Consider the following 19,697-nt stretch of genomic DNA (forward strand, 5'->3'; position numbering starts at 1 on the left):
GGGTGCTCATCTCCAGGAGTGGCTGGTGGGGGGGTCATGGGGGTGCCATGGGGGTGTCAGGAGGGTCCTGAGACACCCAGCAGTGCCATAGGGGTGGCACGGGGGTGCCAGGAGAGCGCCGAGACACCCAGCGGTGCCTTGGGGGTGGCACGGGGGTGCGGAGCAGGATAGCAGTGCCATGGGGGGGGGTTTCATGGGGTGCCATAGGGGTGTGGAGTAGCCCAGCATTGCCACGGGGGTGCCCCAGGGGTGCCATGGGGGTACCACGGGGGTGCCAGGAGGATGCCGAGACACCCAGCGGTGCCATAGGGGTGCCACGGGGGGTGCCACGGGTGTGCCACGTGGCACGGAGCGGGGGGGTGAGTGCGCCTGCCCCACAGGTACGTGCCCGAGGGGCTGCAGTGCTCCTGCGGCCCCGACTGGTACACGGTGGGCACCAAGTACAAGAGCGAGTACTACACCTGGTTCCTCTTCATCTTCTGCTTCATCGTGCCCCTCTCCCTCATCATCTTCTCCTACTCCCAGCTGCTCAGCGCCCTGCGGGCCGTGAGTCCCAGGGGCACAGTGGGCACGGGGAGCCCAGGGGCTGCGCACACGTGTGTGCAAGGGTGGGAGGATGGCGAGGTGGGGAGGGTTGAGGGAGGTAGGGAGGAGAAATGGCCAAAGGGAGGGAGGAGAAGAAGCTTGGAGAGCAGAAGAGATGGAGTGGGATGGAGGGGGATGGAGAGATGGAGAGATGGAGGGGTGGGGAGATGGAGAGATAGATGGATGGAGGGATGGAGGGATAGAGGGATGGAGGGATAGAGGGATGGAGGTAGGAAGGGCTGCTCGGACAGGAGAGAGGCAGGAGGGCAGGAGGTCCGGCCAGGGGCCGAGGTGGGACCCTGACCCCCTACTTTGGGCGCAGGTGGCCGCGCAGCAGCAGGAGTCGGCCACAACGCAGAAGGCGGAGCGGGAGGTGTCCCGCATGGTGGTGGTGATGGTGGGCTCCTTCTGCCTCTGCTATGTGCCCTACGCGGCCCTGGCCATGTACATGGTGAACAACCGGAACCACGGCCTCGACCTGCGCCTGGTCACCATCCCTGCCTTCTTCTCCAAGAGCGCCTGCGTCTACAACCCCATCATTTACTGCTTCATGAACAAACAGGTGCCCCTGGGGACACCCCGGGACATCTGGTTGATGGGGACATCCTGGGGACACCCAGGCGACTGGGAACATCCAGGGGTGCCTGAGGACACCTGGGGACTAAGGATGTCCAGGCACATTTGGGGACCAGGGTCATTTAGGGGTGCCCAGGGACCAGGCATGATCATGGACCAGGGACTGGGCACCAAGGATGCCAACGGACTGGGGACGTGCAGAGACCAGGGACACCCGGGGACTGAGGACACCGGGGACACCCATGGCTGCCCAAGGACATCTGGGGACCAGGGACACTTGGGGACCAGGGACATCCAGGGACGCCCAGGGCCGAGGGACACCTGGTGCCAACAGACTGGGGACATCCCAGGAGCAGGGACACCTGGGGATGAGGGAGACCCAGTGACACCCAGGGACTGGGATGCCTGGGGACACTTGGGGACACCTGGGAATGCCCAGAGCCGTCTTCCAGGGCGGGGGGTACCATTTTCCCAGGGACAAGATATGGGGTCAGCATGGCATCAGGGATGGGAAGACAGTCCCAGGGAAGGGGGACAGGGGACACGCGGGACCCCCCGAGGCTGAGCCGGCCGCGTTCCCATCCCTGTAGTTCCGCGCCTGCATCATGGAGACGGTCTGCGGGAAGCCCATGACGGACGACTCGGACATCTCCAGCTCGGCCCAGAGGACGGAGGTCTCGTCTGTCTCTTCCAGCCAGGTCAGCCCCAGCTGAGGAGTCACCAGCGCCCACCCCAGCTCCAGGACCCCCCGGCTGTCCTCGCTATGGGGCGGGGGCTGCCTTGGAGGTCCGGGGCCGCCCCCTCGGCCAGCCTAGGATGTAGGCGCGGGTGGGACAATAAACCACCGCCGCGGTCTGAACGCAAACGCCGAGCCCGTCTGCGCGTTGGTGGCCCCACGGCAGGGTGGGGACGGGGGGGTTCTGTGGGTGACTCAGCCCCACGGCTGTGGGACAGGATGGATACCAGCACAGGACCCTGCCCCCTTGTCCTGCTCGGGACCCACAAGTGGTGGTGGGGCGGGGAGGTGGGGTGCTGCCCTCTCCCACCACCCATGGGGTTGGGGAGGTGCTGAGCCCCAAAATCTGTGGGGCTGGGGTGGAGCGGGGGGCCTCATCCCTGGGGCTGGATTCCATCTATGGGGCTAACGTTGTGCTGAGCTCCCAATCCATGGGGCTGGGGTGGTTCCGAGCCCCATCCATGGGGCTGGGGTGGGGCTGAGCCCCCTTCTGTGGGGCTGCAGTGGGGCTGAACCCCCACCCATGGGGCTGGGCTGGATCCCATCTGTGGGGTCAGGGTTGTGCAGAGCCCCCATCTATGGGGTTGGAGCGGTGCTGAGCTCCTCTCTATGGGGCTGGAGCGGTGCTGGAGCCCAGTTGTGGGGCTGGGACGGTGCTGAGCCCCCCATCTATGGGGCAGGGGTGGGGCTGAGCCCCTTATGCATGGGGCTGGGGCAGGGCAGAGCCCCCACCCAGGAGCAGCGGGGACAAGCATGCAGGACTCACCCAGGACCCACATCAGCCCAACATCCCCCCCCCAGCCCCACACCCCAACCTCCCTGAGGGCACAGGGTGCCCATGCCCAGTTTGGGGCACAACTTGGGGGGGTTCAGAAGGGGCCTGGCCGAGCCCCCCAGAGCCCTGATCTGGGGATGCCCCATTTTTGGGTGGGGGGGCCCAGGGGCTGCGTCAGCCCTCCCCGGGACACGTAAACACTTCCAAATTAAGTTATCCCCGTCCCGAGTGAGCCGGGGACGATCTGGCCAGCACCGCGCCGTGCGAGCCGGAGGAGCGGGGGGGGTCACACACACCCCTCCCCCAGCCCTCACCCGCATCATATTTTTTGGGGGGAAAACGGGAGCGATTCCGTCACAGCGCAACAAAACCCCGATGCAGCTTAATGGGGTGAATGTAAACGGATTTATTGAGCCACAGAATCTTCCGGCACGGCTGCGAAGCTCCGTTTACACCAGAAGGACAAAAATTAAATCATCCCGAGAGGAGAAATACCAGAGGAATAAACACGGGGTGGGGAGGGTGGGGGGACGACACACACAACAACAGGGGAACACGGGGGCGAACCCCACGCCGGAAAACAAAATTAGTGTCTGAAGTCGTTAATGCCGAGGAGCCGCACGCTCGTCATTTCTAAGTCCTTCTGGGTGGAGAAAGCCGAGCGTGCCGGAGCTGGCCAGGGGTTTGATGTTGGGGGGTGGGAAGCAACCGGGGCCCGATGGTGCTGCGTTGGTGAGTCTTTCCCGGCGTTCCCCACTGGCCAAATCCGAGAGCCCCGAGCGGGGAAGGGGGGGACGAGCGCCGAAGGCACGTTCACCGTACGGATCTCGTATAGGATTATCTGATTCACCATCGAGTTATATCAAAAGTGTTACTTTAAGAAAGGTACATGAAATACGAGGAGTATATATAGGTTATAGTCCGCGCTTTTAACCCTTGGAGACCGATTTAAGGGAGAAGCCAGGGGGGGGTTTTTGTTGTTTCCCTGGCGCGGGCGGCCGGCACCAACCTCTGCGTGACTCCGCCGGAGGAGGATCCACGTTGCTGCTGGTCGGCCGAGCGCGCGGGGACGAGGCGAGCAGGCTGCGAGAGGGAAGCGAGATGTCCCTGGGCGAAGCGGGGAATGCAGGGTTACAAAAAAATTTAAAATAATAAAAATAATAAAAATAGAATATTAATAATAATCGAGAAAGAGTAACTTCATGCAACAGGTACGATGGGAGTGCGGCGAGCGTCTCCCCCCATGCCCGGCTGGGTGCCGGCCCCGCCGTTCCTCCTTCGCAGCGTTTTTGGGTGGATTAAAGGCACTTTGAGCGACGCCCGGGGCTGCAGAAGCGGGAAAGCATTTTGACGGGGAGGGGACCGACACCATCAGCTTGTATTGCCGTCGGTTTTCCTGCACCCATGCAGCTCCGCTTAATTAAGGGGCTTGTTAATTGGACTGGCGGAGGGAGTGAAGCACGTGGAATGGCCCTGCACCCGTTTCTGGTTACGAAGCACCCACCTGCACTCGCCTGACTCGGAGCCTCACCGTTGTTTCAGAGAGGGGTTTGCAAATCCAGCTCCTCCTGGAGAACTGGGAAAAGTGCGGGCAGACCAGGCAAGGGCTGCCTGCAAATCCCGCTGGAGCCGGAGGCGAGGAGCTGAGCACGACTCCCTCTGGGCCAGATGAACTGTGTTTGGATTTGCAAAGCCCGGTCTAAAACAAGCATGACTCACCTCTGGTTTTATTTTTCCTTTTGGCCCTATTGTTCTCTGGCTTGTTCTAGGGTTTTTTTTCCTTGATTATTTTATTTTAAAAGACCATAGCTGAGTACATACCAACAAATCAAAGGGGAGAGAGGGAGGCAGGGCGAAGGGGGAACCGTTACCATTGCTCTACCCTTAGCTTGTCAGGATACGTGTTTCTTCACTTCACGTGGAACCAAAACAAATACAAAAATAAACAGAACTCGTTAAGACCATAAAACAATGCGTAAATCTAAAAAAAAAAAAAAAAAAAAAAAAAAAAAAAAAAAAGACACAACCCACGAAGTGTCGTAGTAAGAGTTGGTTTTCAGAACAGCGAGTCCCCATCCCTTTGGGAAGAAGGAAGAAAAAAAAAAGGACGGGAAGAGATATTTTTTTTGTTTCACCTCATCGCCTGAAATAACAGTCTCAGTAGCGAAAAATGTTTCTTATGATAATCCCAGAAACTGTAAAAAATAAATTATTTAAGAAACGGCTTTCTCTGTACAGCTCTTAAAATTCATCGTGTCGCACCAAGGCCTCCCCGAAGTCTGTGGCCTGACTCCCCACAAACAAGTCGTACTTCTCCACGATCTCCTCTTTGGTCAGCTTGCCGTCCTGCAAGAGACATAAATTCCGATTATTTATCCCACAGTGGCTCTGTTCCTCCCTCCCCAGCTCCCCAAAATCTCACTCAACCCCTCCAAGGGATGGAGAGTGCTCCATCCATCGAGGGGAGCCGAACCGCTGTGGGGAGCGCGCGCCCAGGCAACTCTTAATTAGATAGCTTAACGAAGGTGCTTGCCAAGCCATTTCAAAGGGCTTTAGCCTTATCGTTGGGGAAAGGAAGGCCTCTGAGCTGTGAAGTCGAGGGCTGCAGGCCCAGCTCCGGCAGAGATTGCGGGGTGCGGGGACGGGGACATCCTTGCTGGGGCCCCCCCGGGGAGGGGAGGTGCCGTCCCCACCTTGTTCTGGTCGGATTCGTAGACGAGGTGTCGCGCTTCCGCCTCGGCATGGTCGTAATCTGAAGGAAGGATCCAATCTTTGGTTTCCTCCTTGTCCATTTTGCCATCGCGGTTCTTGTCTCTGAATTCCACGAATTGCTCCCTCTCTGTTTTCACCCACTCGGGCTCGTCGGCGTCCCCGTCGTGGCTGTACATGTCACCTGGAAGGCACAGTGGCAGGCTGAACATCCCTCCACTGGATCCATCCCGAAGGAAAAACCACCAGCGGGACACATGTTGTCTTGGTATCAGCTGGGATAGGGGGGCTAGCACCCCTCTGCCATCCCACAGGAGCGCAGGTCGTGCCCGGTTAGACCTCAGGATCAGCACACAGGCTGCTGCTTTCAAGGGGAAAACAACAAGACCCCCATGTGCCCACAGGGGCTCCCCCTTTTCATCTTCGAGAACCGCCTTTAAGCCTCTTTATTTCCCTAAATTCACCTCCAAAATCTTAAAGCACTGCTTGAAATGGGTTTGGAGAAGCAAGGCAGCGTTTCTCCTGACATATTTTGGAGTCAGAGGCACTTCTCGCTGCCTCTCTCCCCTGCCGAAGCTTTCCATTTCAGATAAGGGGTGTTAAAAAGGGCAGCTGTTCAGCGTCCCGCCGCTGCCAAGGGAGGAGGCAGGGACAGGCAGCCCCCGCCGCGTTAAAGAGTGGACAAGCCTGGATTTTGAGCAGATGCTCCCTTCCCTCTGGGGGTCTGGAAGATGCTCTTCCCACCCTGAACACCCAGCGTCTGTCACCGGTTTGGGATTTAACCCAGAAATCCCACAGCGAGGACAGAGGAGCAGGGCAGGTCTAAAGTTAGGAAGTTAAGAGAGATAATAAAATTCCAGGAGGGGGAGGGACGGGAAAGCACATGCCGGCAGCTGCTCCCGCTGGACACGGTGAGGAGGGGACGCAGCGGCAGAGCCAAGGCACCGGTGTCTCACCTATGTATTCCTCCAGATCAATGTAGCCGTCCCCGTTCTTGTCGATGTCCTCCATGGTTTCCTGCAAGGAGGAAAGAGCAGTTAGCTGGGCTCAGAGCAATTCCCCCTGGCAGTGACCCCTTTACTGGGGCTGATCCAGTCCTGTGCCAGCGCCAGCATGCACGAGGATAACATCTGCATGTTAAGAACCCCCCAAAAGCCATGTTTTGTGCTCCACAGCCAATCTTCTCTGCCTACAGCCACCCCTGATCCACATCCGCTTGATCCACTCAAGGCCATCCTGCCGCAGGACCGTTTCTGGTGAACACCCAGACTTCCGACCCTCTCCATCCATTTCTTTGCCATAAACAACACCACCTCCTGCGAGATCACCAGCCACAGCGGACCCACCTGCACGACTATATCTTTCATGTAATCGTACTCTTCAGGGTGCAGAAAGGCAGTGAACTCTTCCTTGGTGGCGGTCAAGTCTCCATCCTTGTCAGCCATCTTGAAGCGTCGTTCATCTCGCACCATCATTTGTTTATAATTAAACCCATCGTCAGGGTCTGGGTCATCTGGGCAGAAGAAAAGAAGAGGCAGCGCCCTGGGTCAGCTTGGACAGGGGGGAGATGCCCCATGGTCACCACCAACCCAACCCAACCTCAACTTCCTCAACCCAACCTCAACGCAACCTCAACTTCCTCAACCCAACCTCAACTTCCTCAACCCAACCTCAACCTCCCAACGCTTTGCCACAGCAGCCTGAATTTTAGATATCAGCAGCCGTCGTTTGTCTTCTGCACCTCCTCTGCCAGGAGGAAGAGGAGGAGGAGCTGTCAGTCGTCGTGGGATAACAGCATTCCCAGGGAAGATGCCCTGAGGAGACAAGGGTTGGGGTTTTTTTGGCCGGCACGGCCCTGGTGGCTCAGCCCAAGCTATTTCTGGAGGAGAATGTGTAAGGGGATATTGCTCCCTGCTGCCGGGGCGGCTTCAAAGCCAGCGAAACATCACCCAGCGTCCGCCACAGTGGGAATATCTGGGCACATATGGACACTAGATATAGCTACGCCAACAGCTATAGATAAGCTTTGGGATACCGAAGTCAGCTTTGTTTGTCAGCCTATAGAAAAATATCGATAGAGGAGGACGATAGAGGAGCCAAATCCTTGCGGGGCGAAGTTAAGTGAGAGCCAGGCCTGGTCTAAAAAAAGGCTCCCTCCCTTCTCTGTTTACATCCAGGACAAAAGGCAGGGGATTAAGCAGCTCTATACAAGCCCCGGTGCTAGCCAACCATTAAATATAAGACGGTAAGAAGATTTTATTTTAAGTCACCTCTAGGGCACAATTAAGCCTAAAGTTTCCTATTCTATTCCCAAGCTTTCACCTCGGATAGCGGCGTATGCCGAAAGCTCGGCGAGAGCAAACAAAAGCCTCGGGATCAGCGTCAGCTTGCAGGACAAGCAGAGCGAGTTGAAGTTAAAAGCAATTTCTTTTAATACTGCCATTAGCCGAGTGGCCTTAATCAGTTTCAACCAGGTGGCAAGCAGCAAAGAGCCAAGCAAGCTGACTGTTTAACAAGGGTTAAACCCACCCAAAAACGTTTTGCATTTTAGTCCCTGACCTCGGTGGCACAAGTGAAACATTTTATAGGGCAGATTGAGGGGAGAGAGCTGGGGAATCGCTCAGGAGCTGCAGGCAGCAAAGCCACAAGCTCAACTTTTTAATCTTCCTGATATGAGCAGGAGAAACACGAGCGTTTCTGGTTTCAGGACCCACCCATGGCGACAAGCGAGTCTGATGGGACTGAAGAACAAAAAAAAAGCATTATTATTATTATTATTATTATTATTATTTCCATATTTTTAAGGAGGTTTTAAATGGAGTTTTACTTTAAGATGAAGCTCTTGGTTATTTATCACTTAGTGTTCTCACTTTCCCTATGGAAAGCAGGATTTTGATCTACAGAAACAGCCTTCAGCGCTGATGCACACTGAGCTACTTTATTACAGTACTGGGTGCAACCTAGTGACTAATACAGTGCCGAAGTTTAAAAAAAAAAAAGAAAACAACAGCATTTCATTTTGATGACAAAAAGCAAGCATTTTTTAAATACTCAGTAGAGCAGCAACAGAGGGTGGTGCCTCGGCTCCCACGCGCCGGGAGAGGGATGTTCTTAACTTGATTAAGGGATCGGCCGGCCTCTTGGCCACGCGTCAAGCTCTCCAGAGTCATTTCCAACGCCGCTCCGGCCAGAGAGGGGAGAGAGGAGAAGGGAGGGGAGAGTCTGGTGTAAGGGACAAGAATATTTCAGCAGAAAGGAGCTGTGGAAAAGCAATTCCTGCTGAAAAAAGGAGCACAGAGCCAAGGCATTAGGCAGGCACGGCTCTGCCGGGTAGAGCCCGGCGGCGTGGCTGCAAGAGCGGGGTCGTTGCGATCCTCCCGGCGTTCAGTAAAGACAAAAGTATGTGGAAGCAATGCTGTAATAGGCTTTATCAGTATCTGCCAAGGGCACTCAGCGTCGAGCACCGGTCCCCAGCTCAGGCTGGCCAGATCTTCATGGCATATCGTCAGTCATGGGGGCCAGGCGCTCCCCTCTTGTACTAATTAGGCTTGAGAAATGGTTTTCTCATTAAGGTTTTGTTTGTTTGTTGGTTTTTTTTTTTTAATATTCTATACCTGCAGGTCAGAAATCCTACTAGACGGACTCCAAAAAGCGTGATAAAAGCCCTCCTAGGAGCTCTTCTCCCCCTTCAAAGCTGGATTTGAATGGGCAGATAGGCTAGGCTTTCTGTGGATCTCAGTAATTACACTATTAATGGAAAAGGGAAGCTTAGTAAGACCTGCCCCAGCCCTGAGGGGGTCTGGGAAGCTTCGTAAGACCTGACGGGGTCCTGGGGGGCTGATTTCCCCAGCCACCAGCACGGCAAACTTCAATCTTCCTCGAGCTTTAACCCACTCATTTAAAAGAAGCCGTGACACAGCCCAAGGGAAGACGGATAAGCCAGAACTGAGAGGCAACAGCCTCCATACATTCTGCAGAGCATTTGACTATCTTTGGAAATATTTAGTAAATTAAACCTTATTTCATGCTTTCAAGCTGTAGCTCATCATACCATATACGTCTGTGTTCCAGGAGGCGGGAACAACTGGCAGAGGAACCGATATTTTTCTAACGTCTTAACCCCAGAAGAGCTGCTTCTTACCTCACTCCTCGGGGTGTTTAAGTCCTTATGGGGCTGCTGACCTGTCTTACATGCCAAAATCTACAAGCTCTGGGGTCTAAAGCTACTGCCAGGACAAGTGGAGAAACTGAGATGTGCACACAGGACTTTGGAAAGTGATTAAGACTCTTCGCTAATGATCTTCACAGATTTAGGAAGGGTGCAGACAACCAGAAAAGGGTGGCTTCTACAGCCACAGGTTAATCGGCATCTTTCTGCAGGTACTAAATGCTACCAGTAGCTTGAAATTCAAAAGCTAGAAGGCAAAAAAACCATTACACCGTGTGCCTTTAATCACATTATTGCTCACGACTGAGCTTTGAGCTAATTTTCACAATTAAGCGCATCAATAAAGCAGAGTTACAAAGCTGTGTGTTGATTGCAAACTTCACCTTTGTTTTTTTCCACATCTTCCCCCCCCCCCTTTGATTGCCCTTCATTAATGCCATCAGAAGGTAAATTCGGAGGAGACTTTTTTTTTTTTTTTTTAAGTCTGAGGCTTTGGGGATGAGTCAAGAGCTCCCACTCTGCTCCACTGCACTTCTGCTTTATTGATTACAGACCATCACCAGATCGGACACCTTGCCCCTTACCGAGGTAAGTGCCATATGTCACGTTTCTGTACTCATCCCAGGAGATAAATCCATCTTGATTCATGTCAAACTCCTGCCACTGGCGTTCGACACTGTCATACACGTATTTCTTCTGGGCCTTCTTAATCCAGGCTTTCAGCTCCCCCTCCGTCACAAACCCATCCTTATCCGTGTCTATCTTATCTACAATCATTCTACAAAAACAAAACAGCAAGTTTCAAGCGCCGGCTCCGCAAAGTTTTTATCCCAAGAGTAGAGACCTACCTAAGATGTAGCCGTAGGTGGCATTTTTATATTCCTCCCAAGAAATGAGGCCGTCCTCATTGAGGTCGTGCCCTTTCCACTGCCGCTCTACATCCTCGTATATCCAGCGCTTTTGTGCAAACTTAATCCAGTCTTTCAGCTCTTCCACAGTTACAAACCCGTCTTTGTCTTCATCTATTTTACTTACAATCTTTCTGTAGAAAATGCAGAAAAATCCAGCAAAAGTTAAGGGAAACAAGGCTCTAGTTCTACTGGGCAGAGCATTTGAACCCGTGGATGCCAGAGTGAGCAAGTCAAGGTGTTTATTAACGGGTCCCAGCATACGTGACCACATGGACAGCTCATCCTTAAAACCAATGTACGGTTTAGCTGCTGAAACACCGTCTTTCTCACTCTGGGGCCATTCAGGTTTTGTACTCTTCAGGAAATCACGCGTCTTAGGGGAAAGCATTTTCTTGTCAGACCTTGGGAAATGCCCAGTCGTGCGTCTTCCCACCTCGATAGTGCGCACAGAGTTAAATGCGTACAGGTACTTATGTTAAAAGTGGGAAGCCTGGCCCTGGTGAAGGGATACAAAGACCGAGCCTTGGCTTGTTTGCACGCCCAAGCCCAGCAAGGCAGAGAACACCCTCGTAGGACAGCGACGAGAAGCTGACGTCGATGTCGGATCCCACCCGAGGATGATGCCCACCCATTTACCGAGGGAGAAACCGGAGATGCGTGGTTTATAAAGCACGGTGCGAGGCCGCGTGCCTTCTTTATTTTTAGCAGCAGCTGTGAAGAAAAGCCGCTGGGAGGAATGCAGAGATCCATACGCAGATGCATGCAAGCCTTGGGGAGGGGAAGGCAGCACGGTCAGGGGTAGCTGGGCTGTTTAATGCTCGCCGTTCCTCATGTGTTACTCCTAGGAGTAGTCGCGGTGTTTGTGCAATGCAGGGCAGGCACAGCACACGCTGCATTTCAAGCTCAGCGCTGGGAACTTTCAGTTTTGTCCTCCCCTGGCAGTGCCAGGCACTTAAAGCCAGGGACGACAGCCCAAAATATTTTGCTTGGTCAACCAGGATCATTTTTTTCCTTTTAACAGGAAGGTTCAACGTGGAACTGGTGCTGTTAATTCAGTAATCCATAACTCAAATGCAGGAATTTTAAAAGACTGTGTTTTAAATCACCAAAAGAGTATTAATTCCCAGAACACTGATGCAAAGCGAAACATCAGGTGCAAACCCAGCCTTGTCAAACAGACGGGACACTGGAGCCACCCTGCACTTAGCTCTCGGGTTTTGCTGCTCTGTAATTGCTTTTAAAAAGCAAAACCACAATTTCCTCTGTGGCACAAAGGATGTTCCTAAAAACAAAAGGCTGAATAGATAGCCGGGATAAGACTGGTGAAAATACTTGCATTACTTCTAGAAGAGTCTTTCAGCTCAATGCTGTACTTTACCTGTGACAGATGGCAGCTCGCAGACCGCGCACCACATTTTGGAGGCTTGAGTCATTTTACAGGCTATTTAATAGTTGCTATTTCAGGGAAACAATTCAACTTTTACATATTGCATTGCCATTCGAGAGCAGGACAGGAATACCACCATGAGAGCATGTAACACTCTCGTGTGACAAGGCACAGTACAGGTTAAAGCCTCTTGCTTTGTTTGCAAACGGTGAAACTGCAAACACAAGAGTCAAGGACTGGGCTGGTTGGAAACTTGCTTGCCAGGAAAAGCAGGCATCATCCTTCCCCGGCTTTATCACAAAGAAGCCTCCGAGGACCGGATCCCATCGGGAATTTCCCCAGCTGCCTCCCCATGCATAAAATCTGAACCATCCCAGCCTCATTAAAAAGGTTTCTATGACACCAAACCCCACAGTGTCAGCAAAACGAAGAGGCAGCAGAGCAGACCAGCCGAGTGACAAGATTGGGCAGTGGCAGATCTCGTACAAAACCACTTTTCATCTGTTCAGCCAGGGGTGATGAGAAATCGGCCACCAGCTGAGCTGTGAAGTACTGCTCAGCACCCAGAGCTCAGGCATTGGCGTGCTGCCGTCACAAGAATATATTGGGAAAAAACCCCACCAGAATGAAGAATTGGAGCCCACATTGGGGTGACTTTTCCAGGAAAGGTTTCTAGGTGGGGCAGCAGAAGTTCAGAAGTTTAATTAAAAAACAGCTTCCCTGTTTAACTGCATTAAGAGAAAGTTAAACTTTGTCCCCACCTGGAGCCCAGGGCAAGCTTGGCACTGCTGAGGACACTTAGGCAGCTCCTAAACCTCTGCCTTCAGCTGGTTCAGCAGCTTAGTGCCGAAACCAGATGCTCACAGGCTGGTTTCCCAGGGCAGAAGCCACAAAACCCTTAAGTTTTAATAAAAAACCCCGCCGTTTTGTCACACAACGCCACAGCAGCCTATGTGGAGAGGGGGTGGCAGGGGCACCAGATGTTTTGTGATGGCTGGCAGCTGGAGTTGACAGGCTGCTTTGCTTTCCCACTCAGGCATCCTAGGGAAGCAAGGGGATCCTGTTTGCTCAGCACTATTGCCAGGAAACTCACAGAGCGTTTCCCTAATTCAGCAGCCTTTAAAGAAAAACAAGGTAGGGCATGGGACGCTGTTCCAAAATCCCAGTCGTCCCAAGAAACAAGGAGGTGAGACGAGCTGTACGGAAACCAAGCCGGTAAACACGGAGCCAGAGCTCTCTCCCAGAAAATTGGGTCCTTTCGACAGAACAACAGCCATTAAAAAAAATAATTTACATAATTATGCATTCATAACAAGTTTATCAAACCAATTCAGGCTCAGGAAAGTGTGATGAGTTTGCCTCTGACTTAAAAAAAAAAAAAGAAGAAAAAAAGAAAAAAAAAAGCTGGTTTGTGTCAAGGGCGAGAGCAGTTTGAAACAGCCTCGTTAAAACATCTGAGTGGAAACTCTTACCCCAGCCCTGCTTCCACTGCCAGCTTTTTCCAGTAGATAACTCAGCAGAACAATGAAATTAAAGCGCAGAGCCATGACAAAGCCTACGGGTCAGGAAAACAGTGCAGGGGGGAGGATCGCCGGTGCATTTTTGCTCTCTGCAGCTAGAGCTGCAGAGTCGCCTTTGCATTCATTTCTACTTTAGGGGGATCAAGAGATCCTCTCCAAACTACTTCCCTCACAAAAAAATACCTGGCTTGTCTTATTTTGCAGTTTGCAGACCGACAAGGGTCTTGCTGCAATGGATGCAGTGGTCCAAAGAGTTTTTTCCAGTTTAAAGAGTCCCCAGGGGAAGAAAAAAAAAACAAAAACAACAAACCCCCCCCCCCCCGCCAAAAACCCCAAAACACCTCACACTCCAGCCTCCAGCAAAGACTCCTTTACAGCAGACACAGCTTTGTCTTTGCCTAGCCTTTACTGAGAGCAAACTGCTGGTGGAGAGGCCCGCAGCTACCTCCCACCCCAGGCAGGCAAGCCGGATGATCCATATGGATGCTAAAGCACGTGGGAAAGCCTGGCATCACTCTGTCCTGCAAATCCAGCTGCATCTGTTCAGTTTACCTCACTCCGGGTGGCATTTCCCTCAGCACCTACACGTGGTTAAGCTTTCCCTTCTCATCAGGGAGCCTCATTCCCTCAAAAAACCACCCCCACCCCCCCTCAATTTTCACTGCAGTCTGCACCAATTGCTGCTCCACCGGCCGTAGCGTAGGGTTGAGATGTTCAGCTCTCACGCCGAGGACTACACTGGTGAGCAAAGCCCATCCAGGCACTGGGATGCTGCTCTGCGGGCAGGAGGCAGAAAGCAGACAATGCCACCAGCCTGCTGTCTTCAAAACCCAGAAAAACAGACAAAGCTGAAGAGTTAACGGGCAATTTGGACCATCATGAGTCAGTCCTTTAGACCGACATCTTGAGGAACGTCCCAACGGCAAGGCCAAGCTCACCAGGGAGCTGCCAGGCGGGAGCGCAGCCCTCAAGAGTCTCTGAAAATGTCTTATCGGGGCTGCACCTCCGAAGGTTTAAGCCTTTCTAAGCCCAATGTGAACAACTGTGCTGGCAGCTGCTGCCGCATGCACAAAGGCACACGCTGTAGTGCCGAGAAGCCGAGACTGCCAGGGCCAGCGCTGACCCTCTCTGATAAACACCCTGTTCTGACATCCGCAGGTGGCAGGGGAGGAAAAGCAATGAAGCAGAAGCTAATTTTTCAAGAGATGCTCTGTTTTTGCTAACTCGTGGCTCTACATAGCAACCAGCTGCTTCTCAACTGGGAAGACTAACGTGGCAGGAAAACGCAAGTAGTCCCCCAGGTCTTCGGCCTCCAGCGGTAACTGGAGACCAGCAAGCTCTGTTTAGCACAGTTTGAGTACGGCAAAGGGGAAAGATGCTTATTTTCATTTATTCTTTGTAGTTTTGGGGAGTAGTTGGTGCTTGGAAGCAAGCGTGCATGGTTGGAATGAATCAAGGTGACCTTGCAGGCTGAGCGCAACGTTTCCAGCAAGGAGAACAGCACACGTGTCGCCTAACTTTGTCACTACCATTTGTGTTGGTCACTAAATTTCAGCTACTGCTGCCTTAAAAATTACATTTGAAAGGCTCTGGTTGAAACTACCTCTGCCACCTGAGGTGCAAGAGAACGTACATGAATGCCGGGGGTGACGTTTATGGCCAGCACAATCCACTGTGAATTCATTCTCTCTCAATTTGATTTTTATTTTGGCTCTTTTCCTTACCCGAGTCTCTCCTTGCTCTCCTCCGGCGTAAGCTGATCAAAGGTTTTGGCCTCATCCGCACCAAGGAAAGCGTCGTGGTCGTAGTCAAAGTTCTGTGCATCATCGTGGACCTTGTCACTGAGCTGCGGGTCATGGTGAACCCGGTCCTTCTTCTCGGTGGGTTTGCTCGAGATGCAGAGCATGGAGAGAGACAGGCACAGGAGGAGCTGAGGGATGGTCATGGTGGTTCAGATGCACCTATGGGACAGTGAGGGAAGGGGAATTTAGGAGCTCGCACTGTGACAGGAATGCCGGAGCAGCACGCCACCAGTTCCAGGGTCACAAGCCAGAACTCTGACGCCAAAATGGGGAGAGCTGATGAATTAATACAGATTACCTGGGCAAAATGATGAATTAATACAGATTATCTGGGGAAAGTGATCTTTGATCCCTACAGCGCTTGCAGAAACTCTTATTCACACACACACGGAGCAGCTCCCTGCTCCCAAAGCCCTCACACAAGCCCCAGCCGAGCCCCTCCGTACAGCAGAGAGCAACAACTGTGTTTGTTGGAAGGAGAGCCTGCTCAGTGAGGAATGCGAAGGATGCATGGCAAACATGCAGGGCAGATCGCCCATTACGCAGCCCCTGCCAAGCCGGTGGCCAGCCGCGCCGGCTGCCCTCTGCTCTCACGTCCTGCCCAGTTCCCTCCCCAATAAACCCTCCTTCCCAGTGAGGCAGCTTGTCCACCCAATGGCTTCAGACACTCCTCCAGGACCTCCGATACCCTGATGTGGATAGAAGCCTCGCCCACACATATTTCACCATTAATTCAAGTCCCACTAGGCTCGCTACACCCGTCTGGAACGCAATTCCAGGTGCTGGGTGGGTGACAGACGCACACGATGACAGAGACTTTCAGGACGTGGCAATTTATCGCCCAGATCATCTGTCCAGCACTCACACGGTAACTCTGCAGCATCAGGGATGGTCACAGCACGTGTCTGGGCTGGAAACGCCGGATAAAAACGTGAGAATTGTACAATCAAAGAGGGCTCTCGGAAGTATTCCCGATCCTTAGCTCTTTAATCTAAATTTAAATCAAGCAGTTAACATAGGCATTCTTCAGCACACCATCCCACCTCTCCAGCAGCGGGACCAAGCTGCCTTACTCTCTCCACACAGGCAGAACTCCACCTGTGCAGTCCTGCCTGAAAAAGTTTTTAAAATTAAATTTTACCCTGTAGAAAACAGAAGTTAAAGAGTCCATGCAGCTAAAATTACTTGCAGAGGTTAGAAAGGAGCAGCAGAAGGGGAAAAAAACTTCTAATAGAATAAACCAAGGAGAGTTACCTGCCTGAAGTGTTACTCAGGAGTTGGTGAGGTCAAGGGATTCTTTTTATTTAAAATCAACCGCTTCACCAATATTTGCCTAAAACGATGCAGGCAGCAGGGCAAGGAATCCACTAAACCCCCCCACCCCGTAATGCGCAACACATTTATCTGTGCAGCATTTGTGCCGTATGAATCCCTTCAGTGATGAGAGCAGGCATCAGGGCCGCTCAAAACCCTGCCTGGCACTGGGTAACATTCACTGAGCACCTCAGCTGCTCCTTCTCTGGCTCTGGAGATCTCCGGAGGCTCCTTAGGGAGCAAAGCCTTGAGCACCACGATGACAAAGCTGGCAGGTCCAAGCTGTCCATCCATCCCAGAAGCAGGCAGAGCGACCTCAGGGCTGAAGCGAGGCAGCAGCCGGTGAGCAAAGGAGAGAAGCCAAAACCCTGAGGAGGCGAGAGCACTGCCCATTTTCCTGTGGAGAAAGCTGGAAACCATCGCTCTGCTGGGGCAGGGAGGGGGGAAAGCAGAAAAAAAAAAAAGAGGAGTCCCACTGCCATGACTGCATCCACTGACATGGGGATCTCGAAGGGAGAACGTGGGCTCTGCAGTGGGAAGGGATGAGGGATCCAGGCTGCGAATTCTGGTCTTGTGCACAGGAAATGCATAATGATCCCTTGGGCTTTTGGCCGTTAATTAATCCAAATAAAAGGGAAGTTTGGGCATAGTTTAGCTGAAGAAAGGAGACACGTGCATGCTAGAGCATCAGAAAGAATGGAAAAGATGGAAGAACAGCAGCTTTCCTCAACTCACAGATAATTTCTGTGGCACAAGCCATCAGCATAAACCTGTGCTACCCAGTCACATCAGATATTCGGAGAATCTGGGTTTTGATCTGTACAAACCTGTTCCTGAGGCCACTAACCTCACAGAAGGAACCAAGATAACACTGTGACAAAAATATCCGAGTTAAGAATAAAACAGACATCGTGGAAAGCAGTAATACTCTCTTGTGGCTTTTATGACAAGGACACCTGGAACCACCCCACCCCCCGGGAGATTCTCCCCGGGCTGGGCGACTTAACCCCTTCCCCATCTCCTCACATCTCGCTTCTTGAGACCACCACAGAAGGATTTAAGTGATGCTCCTATCAGTCTCCAACCACGTGGAACGAGCTTCACGATCACCATCAGTTGGCAGGGCGAGGGGAAAGCCGCATCCTCCTGGGGACGGGAGGATGGGAAAGCAAACGAGATGAAAAGCGACACCCGCATGGCTGTTTGCAATCCAAGCTCAATCCGGGTGAAAAATCCTCAACTCCCAGGCACCTCTGATGCAATCCAGCGTGGCCATGACCTCAGCAGGAGGGGGAGGACACCCCAGGCGTTATTTAAGAGGAGCTCTACGTATATATTTACACAGAGTACCAGACTCTCGCTCACTTTGAGCACGTCCCAGCGCTGAGGGCCTGCCTAACACAGACCAACCTCTTGCTAATCCTGGGAGCGGGCTGGACTAAAGCACGGAGTGACCTGGAACCAGTGTAAATACCACGATTTTATCTACAAAGTCCACGCAAAGCGGCCATGAGGTGATTAAAAGGGACAATCTGACCTCAAACATGTATCTTGGCATCATGCCGGGTGCCAGGGAGGCGATGAGCCTTACCTCTGCGGGTAAAGATGCTGCTCTAGTGCTTGGTGGGACAAAAAAAACCCAACCCAAACCAACCATTATTCATAAATAATTCACATCAGTAACCGCTTCTGCCAACCGACAGCTGCTCTACCAATAGGACTGACCCCCAAATTTTCCTTGGAGCTCACAATTTTGGGAAAAATAAGGCTTCAAACTCTATTACCTGCGCCCCTCTTCTCTCCCCAGCTAGTTAAGCAAACCACAAACCGCTGTGGGAAGGGACTTCGGCAACAGTCTTCTGTTCTCCTAAATAAAAGGGTCTTGGTGGTGAACCGCAGGGAAGTCAGAAGCAGCAATTAGTGGTGGGGAGTCGGGAAGTATTCCCTCAAAATGGGGTCTCCTGGAACCTCGGCTGGAGGAGAAACATGGGACTCTGGTTGGTTTTGTGATGATATTGAGGGAAGAACCTGGGATTCTGCACTGGGTTTGGTTTTGCGGCGATTTTCAGAGCACACCGACAGCTAGAAACCCCTTTGGAAGCACATTTCCCACCTGGGAATCCGCTAGCCTCACAGAAAAAAAGCCCCTACAGACAATATAATTCACTCAAATTTGGGAATTAAGTCTCTGTTTTGGGTTTTAAGGGGATTAACCTCATTCCCCAGCGGCCTTAGGCTGACAGGCAAACCTGGTCCTTATCCACAGGTGGAAGAGCAAGCGGGTCACCTCTACAGGCCGCCAACGGAGCTCCACGTTACAACAGGGGTGACAGTGACAAATGGTGGCCGAGGACAAGATGCCACCATGCCAAAAGGCAAGCGGACACAACTGTGCGGATAACGGAGGATTACGTCGACTATCGGGGTTGGTTTGGGTTTCATTAACATGGCCCTTCTGATATGCAATCGCCAGCGTTCGCCCTGCTGTGTAATTAATGGCAGCGATTGAGGACTTATCGCTCCGCTCCCCCAGGCCCGCGGGAGCTAAAACAAATAACGGGTGAGGAAAAAAAGCCATTAACGCCCTAAAACAAACGTTCACCGATATACGAAGAACCTGAAGGCTCGGGTTTTCACTAACAGTTTATTAAGAGGCAGAGGGAATTGGAGGTGACGCCTCCTCGCAGCTCAGCGCCAGTGACCTCGGGTGCAGGCTAAGGCTGGACCAGGCCTGACGCCTGCCCAGGCCGGGGGTCCGGAGCCCGGTACTGTCCCCCCTTTCCCCCAGCCCCCCCTTCCCCGGGCATGCGGTATGAGGACGGAGGCTCCTTCCCCCGGGGCTGAGGCAGCCGCGGAGCTGCCAGTTTCCCAGGGATACTGCAAGGAATCCCAACCTGCACAGGGCGGGGGGGAAGGCCAGACACAGCGGCTGCCACACACACACACCGGGGCACGGGTGCCGTTACACAGGGCGATACCGAGCCTGGCCGCGCATCCCCGGGCCTCACCGGCGGGGCAGCCCCACGTCAACAGGACCGGCCTGAGGGGGACACAGTGATGCTGCTCCCCCCCAGGTTCCCACGGCGAGCAGGCCGGGGGGCTCCCAAGGCCCGGCCCAGCCGGTGCCACGTTACCGCTCCCCTATAACGAGCCCGCAGAGCGGGGCCGGCCACTGCCGCTCCCCCCTCCACCAGCCCCCGAGGGCCGCCCCCGC

At 53.2% G+C, this 19,697-nt stretch overlaps 2 protein-coding genes across 3 annotated transcripts in view; one reads left to right on the plus strand and one right to left on the minus strand.

Moving 5' to 3' along the window:
- Positions 1 to 1,962, plus strand: part of OPN1SW (opsin 1 (cone pigments), short-wave-sensitive) — a 2,693-nt gene extending 731 nt beyond the window's left edge. Inside the window, exons 3-5 of the mRNA XM_010568780.1 lie at positions 381 to 546; positions 908 to 1,147; positions 1,752 to 1,962. Of these exons, the coding sequence (XP_010567082.1) occupies positions 381 to 546; positions 908 to 1,147; positions 1,752 to 1,874 (529 nt within the window). The 3' untranslated portion in view covers positions 1,875 to 1,962. The remainder of the gene's footprint in view (positions 1 to 380; positions 547 to 907; positions 1,148 to 1,751) is intronic.
- A 2,681-nt stretch (positions 1,963 to 4,643) lies between these two features.
- On the minus strand, positions 4,644 to 15,330 carry CALU (calumenin). 2 transcript variants are annotated; one of them, XM_010568781.1, is made up of 6 exons: positions 15,092 to 15,330; positions 10,134 to 10,327; positions 6,728 to 6,894; positions 6,338 to 6,398; positions 5,366 to 5,565; positions 4,644 to 5,018 (listed from the first exon to the last, which is right to left on the minus strand). In XM_010568781.1, the coding sequence occupies exons 1-6, from the start codon at positions 15,310 to 15,312 to the stop codon at positions 4,914 to 4,916; spliced, it is 948 nt and encodes a 315-aa protein (XP_010567083.1). In that variant the 5' UTR covers positions 15,313 to 15,330; the 3' UTR covers positions 4,644 to 4,913. The 2 variants fall into 2 exon arrangements, with proteins under 2 accessions (XP_010567083.1, XP_010567084.1); XM_010568782.1 differs by lacking the exon at positions 10,134 to 10,327 and adding an exon at positions 10,398 to 10,591.
- Positions 15,331 to 19,697: the final 4,367 nt, after the last annotated feature.

The sequence above is a fragment of the Haliaeetus leucocephalus genome, unplaced genomic scaffold, assembly GCF_000737465.1.
Source record: "Haliaeetus leucocephalus isolate CR32 unplaced genomic scaffold, Haliaeetus_leucocephalus-4.0 Scaffold257, whole genome shotgun sequence".
NCBI classification, from domain to species: domain Eukaryota; kingdom Metazoa; phylum Chordata; class Aves; order Accipitriformes; family Accipitridae; genus Haliaeetus; species Haliaeetus leucocephalus.